This window comes from Mobula hypostoma, chromosome 1, assembly GCF_963921235.1.
Source record: "Mobula hypostoma chromosome 1, sMobHyp1.1, whole genome shotgun sequence".
Taxonomy (NCBI): domain Eukaryota; kingdom Metazoa; phylum Chordata; class Chondrichthyes; order Myliobatiformes; family Myliobatidae; genus Mobula; species Mobula hypostoma.
Genome location: NC_086097.1, coordinates 189,410,667 through 189,433,031, shown reverse-complemented (window position 1 = coordinate 189,433,031; position 22,365 = coordinate 189,410,667). Strand labels below are relative to the sequence as shown.

Here is a 22,365-nt window from a genome sequence, read left to right as displayed (position 1 = left end):
GACTGATCTTAGCTACTTTGATCAGTGGTACTGCTTGATATATTTGGCTGGAAGATCAATGAGCAGCACCAAAGTCCATCTTGGTGTGGAGGCAGAGAGGGTTGGTTATAATCTTAAGACCTTAAGACACAGGAGTAGAATTAGGTCATTTGGCCTATCGAGTCTGCTCTGCCATTAAATCATGGCTGATCTTTTCTTTCACCACCTCAGCCTCACTCCCCGCCTTCTCCCCATAACCTTTGAATCCGTGTACAATCAAGAACCTAACAATACATGCAATGACCTGGCCTCCACAGCTGCCTGTGGTAATAAATTCCACAAATTCGCCACTCTGGTCCAAGAAATTTCTCATCTGTTTTAATTGGATGCCTCTTTATCCTGAGCCTGTGCCCTCTTGTCCTAGACTTCCCCACCATGGAAAACATCTTTTACACATCTACTCTGTCCAGACCTTTCAACATTTGAGGGGTTCTAATGAGATCCCGCACCATCCAAAATTTCAGTGAGTAGCGACCCAGAGCTATCAAATGTTCCTCGTATGATACCCTTTCATTCCTAGAATCATCCTTGTTGAACCTCCTCTGAACCCTCTCCAATGCCAACACATCTTTTCTTAGATGAGGTGCCCAGAAATGTTCACAATACTCAAGGTGAGGCCTCACCACTGCCTTATAAAGCTTCAGCATCTCATCCCTGCTCTTGCATTCTTGATCTCTTGAAATGAATGCTAACATTGCATTTGCCTTCCTCACTATGGAATCTACCTGCAAGTTAACCTTTAGGGTGTTCTGCACAAGGACTCCCAAGTCCCTTTGCATCTGAAATTTTTGGATTTTCTCCCCATTTAGAAAATAGTCTGCACATTTATTTCTACTACCAAAGTGTATGACCATGCATTTTCCAACGTTATATTTAATTTGCTACTTTCTTGCCTGTTCTCCTAATCTAAGTTCTTCTGTATTCTATCTGAGTCTTCAACACTACCCACCCTTCCACCAATCTTTATATCATCTGTAAAGAACAAAGAACAAAGCCATCTATTCCATCATCTAAATCATTGATATATACAGCATATAAAGAAGTGGTCCTAACACCGACTCCTGCAGAACACCACTAGTCACTGGCAGCCAACCAGAAAAGAATCCTTTTATTCCCACTCGCTGCCTCCTACCAATCAGCCAATGCTCTAACCATGCCAGTAATTTTCCTTTAATACCATGGGCTCCTAACTTGGTAAGCAGCCTCATGTGTGGCACCTTGTCAAAGGCCTTCTGGAAGTCCAAATGTACAACATCTGCTGCACCCCTTTTATCTATTAGATGTCTAATCTCCTCAAAGACTTCCAGTTGGTTTGTCAGGCAATATTTTCCCTTAAAGAAACCATTCTGACGTTGTCCTATCTTGTCCTGTGTCACCAAGTACTCCATAACCTCATCCTTAACAATTGACTCCAGCATCTTCCCAAACACTGAGGTTAGGCTAACTGGTCTGCAGTTTCCCTTCTGCTGTCTTTCTCCTTTCCTAAAGAGTGACATTTGCAATTCTCTAGACCTCTGGCAGCATGTCAGAGCCCAGTGATTTTTGAAAGATCATTTCTAATGCCTCCACAATCTCTACCATTATTTCTTTCAGAACGCTAAGGAGCAGTTCATCTGGTCTGGGTGACTTATCTACCCTCAGGTCTTTCTGCTTTTTGAGCACCTTCTCTCTTGTGATAGTAATTGCATTCACTTCTCTTCCTCACACCCTTCGACATCTGGCACACTGCTAATGTCTTCCACAGTGAAGACTGATGCAAATACTCATTTAGTTCATCTGCCATCTCCTTGTTCCCTGTTACTATTTCTGCAGCTTCATTTTCTAGCAGTCTTATATCCACTCTCGTCTCTTTTTTTTACATACTTGAAAAAGCTTTTACTATTCACTTTGATATTATTTGCTGGCTTGCTTTCATATTTCATATTTTATGCTAATGATTCTTGTAGTTGCTCTCTAGGTTTTTAAAAGCTCCCCAATCCCCTGTCTTACGACTAACATTTGCATTGTTGTATGCCCTGTCTTTCATCAGCTGGAACCTTTGTCTGTTCACATTTTTATCATGAGACCTTATGGAGTTTAACTCCAGTGTTAGAAGCCACATTCTATGGGAGCACTACTGAGTGTCCTGACCAGCTGTATTGTCGCTGATAGGGGAACTGCAAGGTACAGTATCTAACTGTAAGACCCTGCAGTGGATTGGGAGCACTACTGAAAGAATCATCGGGGTCTCTCTTCTCCCACCCAGTCCCTCCGCCTTCCAGGACATATACCAGAAGTACTGCGTTTCTCAGAACCCTCAGCATTATCAAGGGCCCCTCCCATTTGTCCCACAATCGCTTCAACCTCCTACCATCAAGCAGAAGGTACCACAGTGTAAGAACAAGGACTGTTAGGCTGGTTAACAGCTTTCCCTAGGCTGAGAAGTTGTCTGAGCACCCTGCTCCCACCCAATGTACATGATTTATGACAGTGTCAGTAGCATTATACTATTGTGTATTTAACTGTCTTGCGTGCATTTTATGTGAACTTGTACATCTATAGAATTTTTATCTATTAATATTGTGTAGTATTATTGTGTGTCCTGTATGTGATATATTTACTGTATTTTGCACCTTGATCCCAAAGGAACATTGTTTGGTTTAGCTGTATACATGTGTATAGTTGAATGACAATAAACTTGAACTCCTGATTATATATCAGTTACCAAAACCTATAACCTCTATGGGTCTATGCTCCTAATGAGGCAAAACAAACATGGGGATCAAACTCGAGGCATCTAGTACTACCATGAAATGAAACTTTTCAATTCGGCTAAACTGAACTTTATCTCTTTTCCTGATTAGGTCTCAAATTACTGAGTGTCAGCCAAATAATGAAAGCAAATGGCACAAGGTGATCAAGCATCCCACGAACTGTGTCTAATTGATAGGGCCATCACCAGGTACATTATTAAACTCTTAAATGGAATGTAGAGATTCTTGGATATAAGGTAATCAAGTCTGTGAATTCATTTGAGTTTCTTGTATTTTAAAGTAATTTTGCTGCTGGTCAGTGGAACTTAATTTTAGACCATGTGTAAGATAAGTATTTGTGTAAGCTAAGATATGTACTCTAACTACCAAATATGTATTTGAATCAATTTGTTTAAGGGAAAACTAGCTTTCTCTGACTTGATGTTTTAAGCCACACAAACGTTATTGTTCACAATGCAGATTTTGAGGTAATGTGCTTTACAAAATGCACGTTTGGTTGATTACAAGTTTAAGAAGAAAGTCTAAATAAAACATAAATTATTCGGGTGGCTTCAGAAAATCAAACTAATGCAATGAATACATAGTTTCAGAGCACGTTGGTGGTCTTGGTCTTTCTTCATAAAGGGTTGTGGAAGTGTTCCTGTCTTTAGAACTGCTTTCTCTATTAGATGAGAGTTTACCTTCCAGTTTCTCTTGCTAAAACAAGCTGTGCATCCTACCATTATTTTGATAGTCTAAAAAGTCTGACTAGAATTTTGTCTATCAGCTGTAATCTTCGTGCAACCTTTAATAAGATTTTCCCATCTGCCAGTATCTCCTACCCAAGCTGATATTGTGGTCATTAACACTTTTAGACTTGAAATTAGGTTAAGTATCTTGCAAAACATTTTGTTTTGCAATATGTGAATGCCAGCTTCAATTTTTTTTCTTTTGTGCTTTCTGTTTATCATTTTGGCATAATTTTCTCAAAATTATTATTTTTTTCCTTCAAGATCATCAATCTTTTGACCTCCCTCTCAAAGAGCTCCCATACAGGCTTGCTGAAATCTGTGAGTTTAAAGATGTCCTTGGTAACATTTGTCTTCTGAGTAAGATTATATACCCCACTGCAGATTTATATGTCGTCTGTTTTCTTCATAGACTCATCCTTCAACCACTATTGTCTAAATCTAAACATATTACATTGACTATATTGTCATACAAGACTCTGCCAAAGGCTTGGACACTGATCAGTATTTTTCATGTTTGCTATGAATGTTGCAAGCTAGCTTGGGGCAGCATGGTAGCTTAGTGGTTAGCATGACACATTGCAGCCTGGGGCGTCAAAGTTCCATCCCAGTGTCCTCTGTGAAGAGTCTGTATGTCCCCCTTGTGGAATGTGTGTTTCCTCCAGGTGTTCCAGTTTCCTCCCACAGTCCAAAGACCTAGCTGTTAGTAGATCAATTGGTGATTGTAAATTGTCCCGTGATTAACTCATGCTGGTGGTGTGGCTCAAAGAGTCTGTTCTGTGCTGTATGTCTGACTAGAGCCATGTCTTCTAGTATCTGCTCAATTGACACCTCTCATTTCACAGTTTGGTCTTCTTTGAAAGATGCTATTCTGCAACCTAATTGAAATCCAGCTTCAGTGTTCTGAATTCCCAGATGAACTCTGAATCTCTGAGGTTCTTCCTGGTCTGTCAGATTGAGTCCATGGGCCAGAAACAAATACATTGTGTTTAATTATTGTGTTGTTCACTGACAAATTAATCATGAGACTAGTGGAAGCATTCTCTTGCAGCAGTTGGATAAGAGCACAATGATGTGAGTGACCTCCAGTGAAGTGACAGCAACAAGGCATTGTCGGAGGAGAAGAGTAATAAACTGTCATCAGTTTGGGATATGTGAAAAAGAACGAGGAAGTACAGTATACCTTTGTCATAGTCAGTAATTATATTTTAATCTGGCTTTATTATGTGCCAATAAATGCAGCTATAAAATGGTATGAAATTTGTAGAAAAAAGATGTGATTTAAAAGATGTTTTTGGTCACATGCTGACAGGTTTGTCTGTTTGTAGCATTTGCTATATGAAGGAAATATTTTTAATGAAATTACTTTTCATTTTTCAATAGCTTGCTGGCTGTCCCTTTAAGTCCAAAGATTCGAACGTTGAATGTTCACTGCAATCAGATCTCCAGAATTGAGGGCCTTGGACATCTATGGCAGTTGCAGCATCTTGATCTTTCCTCCAATCAGATTATTCGTATTGAAGGATTGGAGACTCTTGTAGCCTTACGTACACTAAATCTATCCTGTAACTTAATAACCAAAGTAGAAGGTTTGTAAATGTGCTACACTGAAATACTTTTTTTTTTAACAGTTAATATATTGCTGAGATGTGCTAATTTGATTTGCTTATTTTATGAAATTTTTGGGTGCCCCAAAAAAATTGAATGTGTTTTTTGAGCACCTCTTTACAGAATTGAGTTTTTTTGATGTGGGGTGGTTGGGGGAGAAAAGGGTTCAAGATAATGCCAGAGAAGGGATTACTTTTTAAGAAATGGTGGTGTAATAACAAACAACCTCTCACTCAATGTCAGTAAGACCAGGGAACTGATAGTAGACTTCAGGAGAGGGAAACCAGAGGCCCACAAGCCAGTAATCATCAGAGGTGGGGAGGGTCAATAACTTTAAATTCTTGGGTGTCACTATCTCAAGAGGACTTGTCCTGGACCCGTCATATAAATACAATCGTGAAGAAAGCACAACAGCGCCTCTACTTCCTCAGGAGTCTGCATAGATTCAGCACGTCATCACAAACCTTGGCAAAGTTATATAGATGCGTAATGGAAAGTGTGCCGACTGGCCGCATTACAGCCTGGTATGGGAACCCCAATACCTTTGAGTGAAAAATCCTACAAAGGGTATTGGATTTGGCCAGTACATCATGGGTAGAACACTCCCAACCACTGAGCATATCTACATGAAAAGTTGCTGTAGAAAAGAAGCATCCATCATCAAAGATCGTCATTAACCAGGACATGCTTAGAAGTAGGTACAGAGGAGATGTCAGGGGTAAGTTTTCTACACAGAGAGTAGTGAGTGCATGGAATGGGCTACTGGCAACAGTGGTGGAGGCAGATACAATAGGGTCTTTTAAGAGACTCCTGGATAGGTACATGGAGCTTAGAAAAATAAAGGGCTATGGGTAACCTTAGGTAATTTTTAAGGTAAGGACATGTTCGCCACAGCTTTGTGGGCCAAAGGGCCTGTATTGTGCTGTAGGCTTTCTATGTTTCTATATGTTTCTATACTCTTTTCTCACTGTTGCCATCAGGTAGAAGGTACAGGTACCTCAGGACTCACACAACCAGGTTCAAGAGCAGTTATTACGCCTGAACTATCAGGCGCTCGAACAAAAGGGGATAACTACACTCATTTAAGGATTCTTTTATCTTGTTATTTATTATCTGCATTTGCACAATTTGTTTATACAGTTCCTGATGTTTACAGTTTACAGTTACTGTTCTATAGTTTTGCTAAGTATGCCCGCCGACAAAGAATCCCATGATTGTATGTGGTGACATGTATATTCTGATAGTTATTTTAAGCTTCGAACATTTTGAACTTTTAACTAAGAATTTAAGTTTATAAAATACATTTCAAATTAATGTTCTCTGAAAATAATACTTGTGCTGAACAGTGCATTAAACTTTGAATTAATTGGAAAAATGTTTTGTGTTTAGGACTTAATGGTCTTATCAATTTAACTCGATTAAATTTGTCATACAATCGCATTACAGACTTAAGTGGTAAGTAAGGATTCTCTTGCAAAGTCAAACTCAATTATAATCTTAACTGACAGACATTGCCATTGAGCTTTGGGTTTCATTTTAAGGTCAATTGAATTGTGGTTTATCATGTTTTCCCATTTGTCCTTAATTCTCTTGTTTTCTAATCTGAACGATGCTTTGTTAGAAGTGTTGTGGATGAACCATGAATATTTTGTTTCTCCTCTTCACTACTTTTTAATTTTTGGATTTTAAAATGTTAGTTGTGACGACTACTTGAAACACTTGGAGTTTCTCCAAAATTTTGTGTGCACTGCTTACAGAAAATCTTGAGCAAATTTATACAGGGATTTAATTTATTTTGAAAAATTGTATAGTATAGCTCTTATTCTTAAATGTAATCCATTTCATACTTTGTTGCTTAAAGTTGGTATGTTTTCCCTTTCCTTAGTGAACCTGCTATTGTTGCTTTCCTTTATGAAAGATTCATTTTCAGTTTTGTATAGTTATATTTCTGCATCCTAACAGTTTTAAAGTTATAAAGTCCCTAGCACATTACCCTATTTATCCAAGTAGTTGCAAAATGAGACCAAATGATGATGACCATGTATTATTATCAATTGCAAAGGCACTTCTTAAATCATAGTATGATAACAGCAGTAGCATTATGTATGCAATGAGTAGCAGAGAATGTATTGACATTTCTTTCAGTTTTTCAAGTTGATTTTTCAGTTGTTTCTACAGCTTTTTGTAATTCAAGCTTATTTTTATCATTATGTAGGCATTACTTCTTAATTTACTTTGTTCTCTCCATTTGTTTCTCCTGACAATATTCTCTCTGACATCTAAGAAGCTATTAAGTAGTGCTAACTTTTATTTTTTGTTGCATTTTGTTCATTGCCATTAATAGTTGGTGAATTACAAACTCCCAGTGGAATCTATCCAAGTATGTAAATAGATTATAAAATAATTATATACTTTTACATCATGTCTTGACAGCATAGTTCATAAATCCTATTATAATAAATCAGTTATAAGTACATGAGGAAATATATAGAACACCACAGTGCAGAAACAGACCCTTCAGCCCATCTAGTCCATGCCAACCTATTAATATGCCTAGTACCATCAACCTGCATCCGGACCATAGTCCTCCATAGTTCTCCCATCCATATACCCATCCAAATTTCTCTTAAATATTGAAATCATACCCACAACCCCCACTTTTGCTGGAAGCTCTTCCACACTCTCACTACCCTCTATGTGAAGGAGTTCTCCTTCAAGTATTTCACCTTTTACCCTTAACCCATGACCTGTAGTTCTAGTCTCACCCATCCTCAGTGGAAAAAGCCTGCTTGCATTTACCCTATCTATACTCCTTATAATTTTGTATACCTGTATCAAATCTCCCTTCATTCTTCTACAATCTAGGGAATAAAATCCTAACCTACAGCTCAGGTCCTCAAGCCCTGGCAACATCCTTGTAAGTTTTCTCTGCACTCTTTCAATCTTATTGACATCTTTCCTGTAAGTAGGGTGACCTGAACTGCACACAATACTTCAAATTAGGCCTCACCAATGTCTTGTACAACTTCAACATAACACCCCAACTCCTGTACTCAATACTTTGATTTATGAAGTTGAAATTGAAATAGAAATCGATCATCAGAATGGAAAAGGGTTAAATAACATGTGAACGAAAACACTTAAACACAAGGTCCAAAGGGATTTTCTTTATAGAAACATTTCATGATTCTCTGTTTACTATTTCTTTTTTATCTTTGATACAGGTTTCTCACACCTTCATGGGATTGGTCATAAATTAAGTCTTGTAGATCTTCATAGTAACTGTATCAGCAACTTAAAACATTTGTTGCAATGTATGGTGGGGCTGTGCTTCTTAACGGATCTGACTCTAAAAAAAGATGGAAGAGACAACCCAGTATGTCAAACAGCAGGTACTATATCCATATAGTGTTGCTAATATACAAGAGATACATTCTTGGAGATGGAATCAAACATTTATTTTGCTTTTAATTTTTAATAATCTTGATTGACACAGAGGAAGCTTCACTGCTGAAAATATCTTAATCAGTTAAACTAACTTTTCCGCCTGAGGCTTACTCTTGATTTCATGCTGTCTTGCTGTTAGACTGCATTAAAATAATGCATGTCCTGTATGACCTTTGTTCTCAATTTTATGTAACGTGTAACAAAATGTCAAATCATAGCTCCATGTGACAAGGACTCAAAGACCTCTGAGCAAAATTTCAGGGCATACCTACTTGATTATATAGAAAGAGTAAGCAAGTAGATGAAGCAATTAGAACAATACAAGGCTGCTTTACGTGATGACAGTTACAACTTGTTGACATTATATGGACATGGCCTGTTGGCATTTAAAGGTGTTTTAATGGTATGATTTTAATAGCAAACTATTCTTTTGTATAAAATAACCCTTTACTAATCTAATGAAGAATTTGCTGTGTATGCAATCAGATTTATAAAAAGCTAACTTGGTATTATGGCAAACTTCATTCCGCAAATATTGTGATATGTGGATGGTATTCTAAAGATTTTTGAAGTAAATTTTAAAGGCATTTGCATTAAATGTTTAAAACGTGCTTTAAAATATTTTTAGGATACCAGTATAATGTCAAATGATTTAATATTAAAATGTTCTTGTCTTTTTATTATCAACAGTATTGATTAGTTAATAATTATTATTGTTTCCAAACTACATGTTCAAAATTGAAGCTGATGAATGGCCTTTGACTTAAAGGAGTGTAAGGGCTCAGGTGAAAATTGTTCACATGTTCTCATCCAAATTCATAATGTGCAATTTTTTTTGGTTGTATATCATTTTCTCAGCTTTCATACCTGTATTTAAAACCAATTTTGCATTGAGATCCTGTAACTTTGAAGATTGTCATAATCTTCTGATATTTTTGCCAGCAGTGATATAGGGACTTTCACTTGAATGCCGAATAAAACAATACTTCAATCTATGTAACAACATGATATCTTTTAAGAGAGAAAGCAAAGATATTTTCAAATCTGTTTTTAAATAAAGCCATATGCTGAGTGGGTTCCAAGCATATTAAAATGAGCTGTTTACTATAGATAAATATATTTAAAATAAATATGACAAAAAGAAACCCAAAAAGACCTGTTTAGTAACTTGTCTCAATTTTTAGATTATTAAAAGCTGGTTTGACTGAAAGCGTGAGCTAATGTATTTGAAAATGGTCTTAAACTATTTTCAGGATACAGAGAAGTAATACTTCAATCTCTAAATCAGTTGACCGTATTAGATGGAATAAGGCGATCTGGTGAGTTTATTCACGAAAGTCAAGGAGCCCCCTTGGATATACCTGGTTTAGAAGACTACATAGAATATTTGGTATCATCAGACTCAAGTCTAAACATGGAAAAGGTTTGTTCTTTTTCTCCACTCTTATTCAGGAGCATGCAAACTGGATTGCCTCAGCTTTTGCTTTTGGATAGTGAAAGTCCAAATGATAAAACCCGAGTAACTATTGTATAATTGTATTTAACTTTTAGCTTGTCTATTTATTTCTATTTATTCTGAACTTGCATATCAACAAATTTAAGAAGAGCTACCTTTAGTACCATCATGTTATTTGAAAAATCCTAAAGCAAAACTCCTTAACTCTATTTCTTCAGCTTGTGAAAAATGCACATAAATATAAAAGTTTTTTAATTTCATGTTTGTTTTCATATGCTGTGAAGACAAAATAATTATGTGGTATGGCTCCATTCCTTATGGTTGAACAACCAGTGTGAGAAGGATCTGGAAATTGATATGTCTGATCAAGTGCAAATGCCGGAAATCTGAAACAAAAATAGAAATTGCTAGAAACACTAAAAGGATGGAAAATATCTAAGGGAAAAAAAAGAACAGTCAACATTTAGGATCAAAGTTCCTTCATCAAAACTGTAAAAATGCACAAAGGTTCTTTTAAGTTGCAGAGAGTGGAAAGGTAGAAAGAATAAACCTAATGCCAATAATGGAGACACAAGATTTTGCAGATGGTGGAAATTTTGAGGAACACACGCACAATGCTGAATGAACTCAGCAGGTAAGTATCAAAGGAGACAAATGATTAGTCAGTGTTTGGGCCCAAGACTCTTCATCAGGACTGGTCCGACCTTGACCCTGATTGCCTCTAGGCTGCGGTCCCACCACTTCCAGCTCCAATTTTGGCCCTGCTGCCTCTAGTCCGATACCTTTCCCACTGTTGCTGGGTCCTACTGTTCTTCTTATTCCATCACTACTCCCTACCAACCCTTGGTCATTCAAGTTCTCTTCTGCCCCTCATCGCTCCCTTCACTCCTCTGAGCTGTAATCCTTCTCCCACATCATTTATGCTGACTCCTCCTACCACCTTCTCTCCTGCCTGAATTCCAACCCCATTCCATATTTTTACCATTCCCTCTGTGTTATAATGTCCTGTCCCCAGCGGGAACTTTATCTTTGTTTCCCTGCACCCTAGCCTCAGTGATTTGCGTGTTGCTGTGGTGTTGAGCTCTTCTTTTGTCGCTTCCGTCTTTGGACCTTCTTTAGTAAGAATTCCCAAACCCCACCATCTCACCTTAAGTCCTCGTCTTCTTAGACATCCCATTCTGGCCATCTGCCTGCATTGGATCTTTCATCTCTAACTGCCAATGTGATTTTACCGTTTTGACTTTACCACTCCCCTCACTTGTTCCAACCCTTTCACACAGCCCTGCCCCAGAACACAGTGCCATTCACTCTCTCCATATTAATCCTAATAGCCAGTCTTGATGATAGGTCTCATTCCAAAATGTTGACTGTTCTATTCTTTAAAAGCAGTTGGAGATGGAAGAGAAAGAAATAAATTGAATCAGAAAAGCACAGACATATCACTGGAGAGGAGTAGAACAGATATTGTCAAATTTATTGAGTCCTGAGGACTGAAACATTGAAATAGAAGGTGAGGTGCCAAATGGTCAGTCTACGTTGACCATCACTGGAGCAATATAGGAGGGGACAACAAAATGAATGACAGTTATTTAGGGAATTAAGGAGATGGGCAGCTTGAACTTAACATTTTCCTTGAAGTGGAAGTGTTCTGCAAAATGGTCACTCAGTTTGCATTTGGTTTATCCATTGTAGGGAAGGCTTACATTATGATTGTCAATTGCAATACTCTAAATTGAAAATAGTACAATTAATTTCTATTCTTGTTCCTGGATTGTGGGACAATAGGGTAAATGGGCAGTTACTACCTGTCTTATCCTGGATGGGAAAATGTTATAAGAGAATAGTTTAACTTGTCCAGTACTTCAGATGACCATTTCTATCTGCATTTCCACTTTCTCTGATTACGGTAATTCAAGGGAAATTCAATGAATAGCTGTATTTATTTACCTTATTGTCGCCAAACAATTGATACTAGAGCGTACAATCATCACAGCGATATTTGATTCTGCGCTTCACACTCCCTGGAGTACAACTCGATAGTAGATATTAAAATTTTAAATTATAGATCATAAATAGAAACTAGAAAAAGGAAGGTAGGGTAGTGCAAAAAAAAAAGAGAGGCAGGTCTGGATATTTGGAGGGTACGGCCCGGATCCGGGTCAGGATCTGTTCAGCAATCTTATCATAGTTGGAAGGAAGCTGTTCCCAAATCTGGGAACAGTGACAAATGTCAATTAACAATGACATACCTGTTGGAGATTTGGTGAATTGATGCCAATGTTCAATGCCATCCCAGATCATTTGAGTATCTTATTGGAAAAAAACAAGATGAGAACAGATCAATGGACCTCAATAATTCTGACATTTAGTGTACTACTTAATATGTTTTTAAAGTGCAGTAAAGTTTGGGAGATGGGGTAAAGTAGAAGGGAGTTTTGTATCATGTGCCGCACTGCGAGGAGAACATTAAATGCTAATGATGTTTGCTTGGATGTGAACTAGATTAGGTAACGCAGACTATGAAGTAACCTTTTTCAACGTGGGTGCTCATTTGGTGAGAAAGAAAAGCTTGTATACTATCAAAAAATCATTGTCACTTAACGTGTTGCCAGTTTATCCTTTGAGTACACATTTTTCAGGGAATGGACAAGGACTTGGTGATTTGAAAATTTTAGATCAAGAGTGAACAGTTGTTTATGTGAGCATGAGAAAACATTTGCTTTAAGTCATGATTTTTTGTTTAGCTCTTGTATTTCAACTTATTAGCTAAATTGTGTATAAAGACTAATTGTAAATCTGCTATTTTCAATGTAGAAAGCTGCCATCTGTTGTTATAGGATTTTTGACAATTGCTGTGCAGATTGCTTTGAGTAATCATTGTTGTTTTTGAGGGCAGGCAGGTTAAAACTTTACCACAAAGAATACCATAAGAGTATTTGGTGCAGTTCTGATTGCACCATCAAAAGAAGGATCTGGAAAGGGTGCAGAACAGGTTTACTGGGATTCTGCCTGGGTATGAGCTGAAAGGAAAAGTTGGACAAACTCGGATTGTTCTCCATAAAGCACCAGAGGCTGAGGAGAGATGTGATAGAGGTTTATTTTTAAATTATGAGAGGCTAAACAGGGTAAACAGTTAAAATCTCTTCCTCAGCCTAGAAACGTCAAACACCCGAGAATATGTTTTTAAGGCTAGAGGGATGGAAATTGTAAAGAGATGTGAGGGCACTTTTTTCATGTAGAATGTGGTAGGTGTCTGGAATACCAGGGGTTACTAGAGGTAGTAGTGGAAAAGGGCAGATTCGTAGTTTGAGGCTTTGAGATAGGCACGTGAATATGAATGGAATAGAAGGATATGGTTGATACACAGGAGAGGACATTTAGTCTAAATTGGTATCAAGGCTGCCACAACCTTGTTGGCTGAATAGTCAGTCAAGTGTTACACCATTCTATGCTCAAAGCACATCAATAAATTACTACCACTTGGAATGGAAGTAGTGGTAGATATCCTTAAAGGTCTAAGATGTTGGATGAAACTGGATGGTGCTTTTTCATTTTTAACACTCCATATTTGTCTCAGTGACTAACAAAATGTGCAGTTGGATGCTATTTAATTCTTATATTTTACAAAATGCTTTAAGTTTAATGTATATAATCTAATTTTTGAAAATTTTATGAAACATTTAATGTGGAGGTGCTGCTGAAAGGTCTAGCAAAAATCCCTGGAATTTAAATGAAATAGTATGTATTGTGGAAGATGTAACATAGCCAGTTGTTTTAACTTAATGTAAAAGTTGATCTTTAACTTGAGGTGCTAATGCATTAGATAGCAATGCTTAATGTTTTGTTTTTGTGTTCATTTCAACTCCTGTCATAAATATAGGCCTCGCTTGGGCTCCCTGTGGTCACTCCACAGATTGACAAGGTGCTTGCAAATTATCGCCGTCGTATTACAGTTTCTGACCCTGCTGCTCTCGTATCTGCCACAGAAGGTAGTTCTTCACCAGAAACGGAGCAGAGGAGGGCTCAAAGCACTGTTGAAGTACTCAATGACGTGAGAATAAAGAACCTGGAAAGACAGATTTCTCAGCTGCTACAGCAGGTGATGCTTGAAATGGGTTGACATGAAGGAATAAAGAAAATGTCATTGTTTTTATGTTTAGTATGTGGCTTGACTTGTATTTTATTCCTGAAAGCTTGCATAATTGACATTTTATGCACCAATTATAGTTATTGTCAGTGTTATAGGCTGAACTATATACAGTATAGTAAAGTGTATAACATGTTATTTAAACAATATCTTATGAGACTTTCGAATCTGTATAAACCAGAATTTTTTAGGCAAAATTCCTATTGGTTAAAAGTAACTTCTCAAAGTGTTGCAATTTACATCTATAGCACACAGAAAAGGTTTGACTTTTTTAGGTTAAATTCTCCTGTTTATGGATACACAAAAGACTGCACATAATGGAATATTGAGCAACACATTGTATGTCAATGATTTGGATGATGGAATTTATGGCTTTGTGGCCATATTTACAGACCATACGAGATGGGTGAAGGGGCAGGTAGTGTTGAGGAAGCAGAAGGACTTGGATAGATTGGGAGAATGGACAAAGAAGTGGCAGATGGTAAGTACATTGTCATGCAATTTGGTAGAAGGAATAAGAACATCGACTATTGCCTAAGTGGGGAGAAAATTCAAAAATCCGAGGAGCAAAGGTACTTAGGGGTCCTTGTACAGGATTCTCTAAAGATTAACTTGCAGGTTGAGTCAGTGGTGAGGAAGGTATTTCAAGAGGACTGGAATATTAAAAAAAACAAGGATGTAAAGTTGAGGCTTTATAAGGCATTGGTGATGTGTCACTTGGAGTATTGTGAGCAGTTTTAGGCCCTTATCTAAGAAAGGATGTGCTGACTTTGGAGAGGGTTCAAAGGGGGTTAATGAAAATGATTCTGGGAATGAGAAGGTTATATGAGGAGCATTTGATGGCTTTGGGCCTATGCTTGCTAGAATTTAAGAGAATGAGGGAGAGGAGCTGGAGTTGGGAGAGGTGAAGGCAGACAGTGAAAGGAAAATGGAGCTAGGTAGAGTGGAGGGAAGGGTAAACCTGGCGACAGTTTAGTGGCTAGGAGGGAACACAGAATTGGTAAATCAGTTTTACTGTTGCATGTACCAAGCTACGGTGAAAAATCAGTTTTACATACTGTTCATACAGATCAGTTCATTATAAAAATACATTGAGCTAGTACAAATGAAGTGCAGAATATAATATTACAGTTACAGAGAAAGTATAGTGCAGGTGGATAATAAGGTGCAAGATCGTAACAAGGTCATAACATGGTAGATTGTGAGGTCAAGTGTCCATCTTATTGTACTAGGCAACCATTCAATAGTTTTGTAACAGTGAGATAGAGGCCGTCCTTGACCCTAGTGGTAAATGTTTTCAGACTTTCTTATCTTCTGCCCATAGGAGGGGGAGAAGAGAAAGTCCATCTTGGCTGGAGTCATTCATTATGCTGGCTACTTTACTGACTTCATGGCGGGGAGGCTAGTTTCCATGAAGTACTGAATTATGTCCACAATTCTCTGGTGTTTCTTGTGTTTATGGGCTGAGCAGTTGCCATACCAAGCTGTGATGCATCTGGATAGGAAGCTTGCTGTGTTGCATCCAAAAAAAATGGTAAAGGTCAAAGGGGATGTGCTAGATTTCTTTAGCCTCCTGAGGAAGTAGAGATGCTGGCGAACTTTCGTGGCTCTGGCACAATGTGGGTGGACCAGGGCAGGCTGTTGGTGGCATTCATTCCTAAGAACTTGAAGTTCTCAACCCTCTTGACCTCAGTACTGTTGATGTAAGTGGGGGAGAGTGCGCGCTGCTCCCACCCCCTTCTTGAAGTCACACACATCTAAGTTGCTGGTGAACACAGCAGGCCAGGCAGCATCTCTAGGAAGAGGTACAGTCGACGTTTCAGGCCGAGACCCTGAAACATTGACTGTACCTCTTCCTAGAGATGCTGCCTGGCCTGCTGCGTTCACCAGCAACTTTGATGTGTGTTGCTTGAATTTCCAGCATCTGCAGAATTCTTGTTGTTTCCCTTCTTGAAGTCATTGGTTTTATTAATAAAACAGTTCAACAATTTCTCTTTCAGCTCCTCCTACTCTCTTCAGATTCAAGGGTAGCAATGGGCACCCACATGAGCCTCAGCTATGCCTGCCTTTTCGTTGGCAATGTAGAATAGTCTATGTTCTAAGCCTGCACTGGTAATGTTCCCCAACTCTTCCTGCACTGCATTGACGACTGCATTGGTGCTGCTTCATGCACCCACGCTGAGCTTGTCAATTTCATCAACCTTGCCTCCAACTTAGGCTATCTGGCTTGTCAAACCTGCTCCACCTTTCAATAAGATCATGGAAATCTGGCCATGGACTCGTCTTCACCTACTTGCCTTTTCCCCCATAACCTTTAATTTCCCTACTATACAGAAATCTATCCAACCTTGTCTTAAATATATTTACTGAGGTAGCTTCCTCTGCTTCACTGGGCAGAGAATTCTACAGATTCATCACTTTCTGAGAAAAGCAGTTCCTCTTCATCTCCATCCTAAACCTACTCCCCTGAATCTTGAGGCAATGTCCCCTCGATCTAGTCTCACCTACCAGTGGAAACAACTTTTCTGCCTCTACCTTATCTATCCCTTTCATAATTTAATATGTTTCTATAAGATCTGCTATCATTCTTCTGAATTCCAGGTGACTTGATCTCTCCTCATAGACTAACCCCTCATCTCTGGAATCAACCTGGTGAACCTCCTCTGCACTGCCTCCAAAGCCAGTATATCCTCCTTCAAGTAAGGAGACCAGAACTGTAGTCAGTACTCCAGGCGCGGCCTCACCAATACCCTGTTCAATAATTTCCCTGCTCTTAAATTCAATCCCTATAGCAATGAAGGCCAACATTCCATTTGCCTTCTTGATAGCCTGCTGCATCTGCTGCTGCAACCTTCTGTAATTCATGTACAAGCACTCCCAAGTCCCTCTGCACAGCAGTACACTGCAATTTTTTTTACCATTTAAATAATAATCTGCTCTATCATTTTTCCTTCCAAAGTGGATGACCTTGCATTTATCAACATTGTACTCCATCTGCCAGACCCTTACCCACTCACTAAACCTATCTATATCTCTCTGCAGATTCTCCATATCTTACGCACAATTTGTTTTTCCACTCAATTTAGTATCATCAGCAAACTTAAGTACACTACACTCCGTCCCCTCTTCTAGATTGTTAACGTATATCATGAACAGTTGCAGGCCCAGCACCAACCCCTGCAGCACACCACTCACCACTGATTGCCAACCAGAATGACACCTACGTATCCCAGTTCTCTGCTTTCTATTAGTTAACCAATTCTCTATCCATGCTAATACACCACCCCCAACTCTATACACCCTTATCTTATGAATAAGTCTTTTATGCAGCACCTTATCGAACACCATCTGGAAATCCGAGTAAATAACATCCATCTGTTCCCCTCTATTCATTGCGCTCATTATATCCTCAAAGAAGGAGGCAGCAGTTGGGGCAGTTGAGTGCTCCATTTGCAGGATGTGGGAAGTCAGGGCGAGCACAATTGTCCCTGATGACTACACCTGCGAAAGGTGCATCCAGCTGCAGCTCCTGACAAACCGAGTTAGGGAACTGGAGCTGGAACTGGATTAACTTCGGATCATTCGGAGGCAGAGGCAGAAATAGAGAGGAGTTACCGGGAGATAGTCACCCCTAAGGGTCAGGAGACAGGTAGCTGGGTGACTGCCAGGAGAGGGAAGGGGAATAGACAGAATGAGCAGAGCACCCCTGTGACCATTCCCACCAATAATAAGTACATCAGTTTGGATACTGTTGATGGGGACGACCTACCAGGGACAAGTTGCAGTGGTTGCGTCTCTGGCACTGAGATGGGACCCTCAACTCAGAAGGGAAGGAGGGAAAAGAGAAGAGCAGTAGTGATAGGGGATTCGATAGTTAAGGGGACAGATAAGAGGTTCTGTGGAAAAGATCGAGAATCCCAGATGGTCTGTTACCTCCCTGGTGCCAAGGTCCACGATATCTCGGATCAAGTTCTTTGTATTCTCAAGAGGAAGGGAGAGCAGCCGGATGTCGTGGTCCATGTAGGGACCAAATACATGGGTAGGAAGAGTGAGGAGGTCCTGAAAGGAGAGTTTAGGGAGTTAGGAGCCAAGTTAAAGGACAGGACCTCCAGGATACCAATCTCAGGATTGCTACCAGTGCCACGTGCAGGCGGGTTTAGAAATAGTAAGATAGTGCAGATCAACATGTGGCTGAAGACATGGTGCAGGAGGGAGGGCTTCAGATTTATGGATAATTGGGCAGTTTTCCAGGGAAGGTGGGACCTGTTCCGGCGGGACGGTCTACATCTGAACCGGAGGGGGAAAAATATTCTTGCAGGTAGGTTTGCTAGAGAGGCTCCAGTGGATTTAAACTAGATACGAGAGGGGAGGGGAACCAGAGTGCAGGAACAGATGTAGGGAAGAAGGAAGAAAAAGAAAATAGTAAAGTTGTTTGCACTGTCAGTGATAAACAGTGAGTAAGAGGTGGAAAATTTCTTAAATGCATTTATTTTAATGCTAGGAGCATTATAAGAAAGGTGGAGGAGCTTAAAGCATGGATTGATACTTGGAAGTATGATGTGGTAGCTATTAGTGAAACTTGGTTACAGGAGGGGTGTGATTGTCAACTTAAATATTCCTGGATTTAATTGCTTCAGGTGTGATAGAATCGGAGGGACAAGAGGGGGAGGTGCTGCATTGCTTGTCAGAGGAAGTATTACAGCAGTGCTCTGGCAGGATAGATTAGAGAGCTCGTCTAGGGAGCTATTTGGGTGGAATTGAGGAATGGGAAAAGTGTAGTAACTCTTATGGGGGTGTATTATAGACTACCAAATGGGGAGCAAGAATTGGAGGAGCAAATTTGTAAGAAGATAGCAGATATTTGTAGTAAGCAGAAGGTTGTAGTAAGCAGAAGGCAGATTTTAATTTTCCACACATAGACTGGGAAGCCCATACTGTAAAAGGGCCGGATGGTTTGGAGTCTGTAAAATGAGTGCAGGATAGGTTTTTGCAGCAATACATAGAGGTACCAACTAGAGAAGGGGCAGTGTTGGATCTCCTGTTAGGGAATGAGATAGGTCAGGTGATGGAGATTTGTGTTGGGGAGCACTTCGGGTCCAGTGATCACAATGCTATTAGTTTCAATATAGTTATGGAGAAAGATAGGTCTGGACCCAGGGTTGAGATTTTTGATTGGAGAAAGGCTAACTTTGAGGAGATGCGAAAAGATTTAGAAGGAGTGGATTGGGACAATTTGTTTTTTGGGAAGAACGTAATAGAGAAATTGAGGTCATTTAAAGGAGAAATTTTGAGAGTACTGAATCTTTATGTTCCTGTTAGGTTGAAAGGAAAGGTTAAAAGTTTGAGAGAGCCATGGTTTTCAAGGGATATTGGAAACTTGGTTCGGAAAAAGAGAGATATCTGCAATAAATATAGGCAGCATGGAGAATATGAGGTGCTCGAATATAAAGAATGTAAAAAGAACTTTAAGAAAGAAATCAGAAAAGCTGAAAGAAGATATGAGGTTGCTTTGGCAAGTAAGGTGAAAATAAATCTCAAGGGTTTCTACCGTTATATTAATAGCAAAAGGATAGAGATGGATAAAATGATCCCTTAGAGAATCAGAGTGGACAGCTATGTGTGGAGCCAAAAGAAATGGGGGAGATTCTGAACAATTTCTTTTCTTCGGTACTCACTAAGGAGAAGGATATTGAACTGGGTAGATTAAGGGAAACGGGTAGGGAAGTTATGGAAACTATGATGATTAAAGAAGAGGAAGTACTGGAACTTTTAAGAAATATAAAAGTGGATAAGTCTCTGGGTCCTGACAGGATATTCCCTAGGACTTTGAGGGAAGTTAGTGTGGAAATAGCAAGGGCTCTGACAGAAATATTTCAAATGTCATTAGAAACGGGAATGGTGCCAGAGGATTGGCGTATTGCTCATGTTGTTCCATTGTTTAAAAAGGGCTCTAAGAGTAAACCTAGCAATTATCGGCCTGTGAATTTGACGTCAGTGGTGGGTAAATTGATGGAAAGTATTCTTAGGGATGGTATATATAATTATCTGGATAGACAGGGTCTGATTAGGAATGGTCAACATGGATTTGTGCGTGGAAGGTAATGTTTGACAAATCTTATTGAATTTTTTGAAGAGGTTGCTCAGAAAGTTAACGAGGGTAAAGCGGTGGATGTTGTCTATATGGACTTCAGTAAGGCTTTTGACAAGGTTCCACACGGAAGGTTAGTTAGGAAGGTTCAATCGTCAGGCATTAATATCGAAGTAGTAAAATGGATTCAGCAGTGGCTGGATGGGAGATGCCAGAGAGTGGTGGTGGATAACTGTTTGTCAGATTGGAGGTCGGTGACCAGTGGTGTGCCTCAGGGATCTGTACTGGGTCCAATGTTATTTGTCATATACATTAATGATCTGGATGATGGGTTGGTAAATTGGATTAGTAAGTATGCAGATGATACTGAGATAGGTGGAGTTGTGGATAATGAAGTAGGTTTTCAAAGCTTGCAGAGAGATTTAGGCTGAAAGAAGGCAGATGGAGTTTAATGCTGATAAATGTGAGGTGCTACATTTTGGTAGGACTAATCAAAATAGGACATACATGGTAAATGGTAGGGCACTGAAGAATGCTGTAGAACAGAGGGATCTAGGAATAATGGTGCATAGTTCTCTGAAGGTGGAATCTCATGTGGATAGGGTGGTGAAGAAAGCTTTTGGTATGCTGGCCTTCATAAATCAGAGCATTGAGTGTAGGAGTTGGGATGTAATGTTGAAATTGTACAAAGCATTGGTGAGGCCAAATTTGGAGTATTGTGTACAGTTTTGTTCACTGAATTACAGGAAAGATGTCAACAAAATATAGAGAGTACAGAGAAGATTTACTAGAATGTTACCTGGGTTTCATCACCTAAGTTACAGAGAAAGGTTAAACAAGTTGAGTCTTTATTCTTTGGAATGTAGAAGATTGAGGGGGAACTTGATAGAGGTATTTAAAATTATGAGGGGGATAGATAGTTGATGTGGATAGGCTTTTTCCATTGAGAGTGGGGTAGATTCAAACAAGAGGACATGAGTTGAGAGTTAAAGGACGAAAGTTTAGGGGTAACATGAGGGGGAACTTCTTTACTCAGAGAATGGTAGCTGTGTGGAACGAGCTTCCAGCAGAAGTGGTTGAGGCAGGTTTGATGTTATCGTTTAAAGTTAAATACGGACAGGAAAGGAATGGAGGGTTATGGGCTGAGTGCAGGTTGGTGGGAGTAGGTGAGAGTAAGAGTTCGGCACGGACTAGAAGGGCTGAGATGGCCTGTTTCTGTGCTGTAATTGTTATATGGTTAAATGGTTATAAGAACTCCAGTAAGTTTATCAAACAGGACCTGCCTTTGCTGAATCCATGCTGTGTCTATTTCTTTCCAGATTCCCTGCTATTTCTTCTTTAATGAATAATAGCATCAAGCATGTTCCCAACTACAGATGTTAAACTAACTGGCCTATAGTTAACTTACTTTTGCCTACATCCTTTTGAACAGCGGAACAGCGGTGTGACATTCACCATCTTCCAATCCACTGGGACCTGCCCAGAGCTCAGAGAATTTTGGCAAATTATCACCAAAGCCTCTACTATTACTTCTGCCATTTCATGCGGGAAGATTGTTCCCGATGTTGGGGAGGTCCAGAACGAGGGGTCACAGTTTGAGGATAGAGGGGAAGCCTTTTAGGACCGAGATTAGGAAAAACTTCTTCACACAGAGAGTGGTGAATCTGTGGAATTCTCTGCCACAGCAAACTGTTGAGGCCAGTTCATTAGCTATGTTTAAAAGGAAGTTAGATATGGCCCTTGTGGCTACAGGGGTCAGGGGGTATGGAGGGAAGGCTGGGTTCTGAGTTGGATGATCAGCCATGATCATAATAAATGGCGGTGCAGGCTCGAAGGGCCGAATGGCCTACTCCTGCACCTATTTTCTATGTTTCTATGATACATTTCATCAGGATCAGGGGACTTGTCGATCTTCAGGGCCACAAGTTTGCTCAGCAATGCCTATTTAGTGATAGCTATTGTATCGAGGTCCTCACTTCCCATCGCATCCATAACATCTCTCTTTGGTATGTTGGATGTGTCCTCCACCATGAAAACCAACACAAAATAGTCTTTCAAAGCCTCTGCCGTTTGCTCATCACCCAATATCAATTCCCCCT

At 39.5% G+C, this 22,365-nt stretch overlaps 1 protein-coding gene across 2 annotated transcripts in view; it reads left to right on the top strand.

Annotated features, from left to right (window-relative positions):
* Positions 1 to 22,365, top strand: part of lrrcc1 (leucine rich repeat and coiled-coil centrosomal protein 1) — a 122,234-nt gene that overhangs the window by 5,725 nt on the left and 94,144 nt on the right. For both annotated transcript variants that reach the window (XM_063041355.1, XM_063041362.1), the window contains exons 2-7: positions 2,883 to 2,980; positions 4,904 to 5,109; positions 6,518 to 6,583; positions 8,353 to 8,520; positions 9,829 to 9,998; positions 13,912 to 14,130. In XM_063041355.1, the coding sequence (XP_062897425.1) occupies positions 2,922 to 2,980; positions 4,904 to 5,109; positions 6,518 to 6,583; positions 8,353 to 8,520; positions 9,829 to 9,998; positions 13,912 to 14,130 (888 nt within the window). In that variant the 5' untranslated portion in view covers positions 2,883 to 2,921. The remainder of the gene's footprint in view (positions 1 to 2,882; positions 2,981 to 4,903; positions 5,110 to 6,517; positions 6,584 to 8,352; positions 8,521 to 9,828; positions 9,999 to 13,911; positions 14,131 to 22,365) is intronic.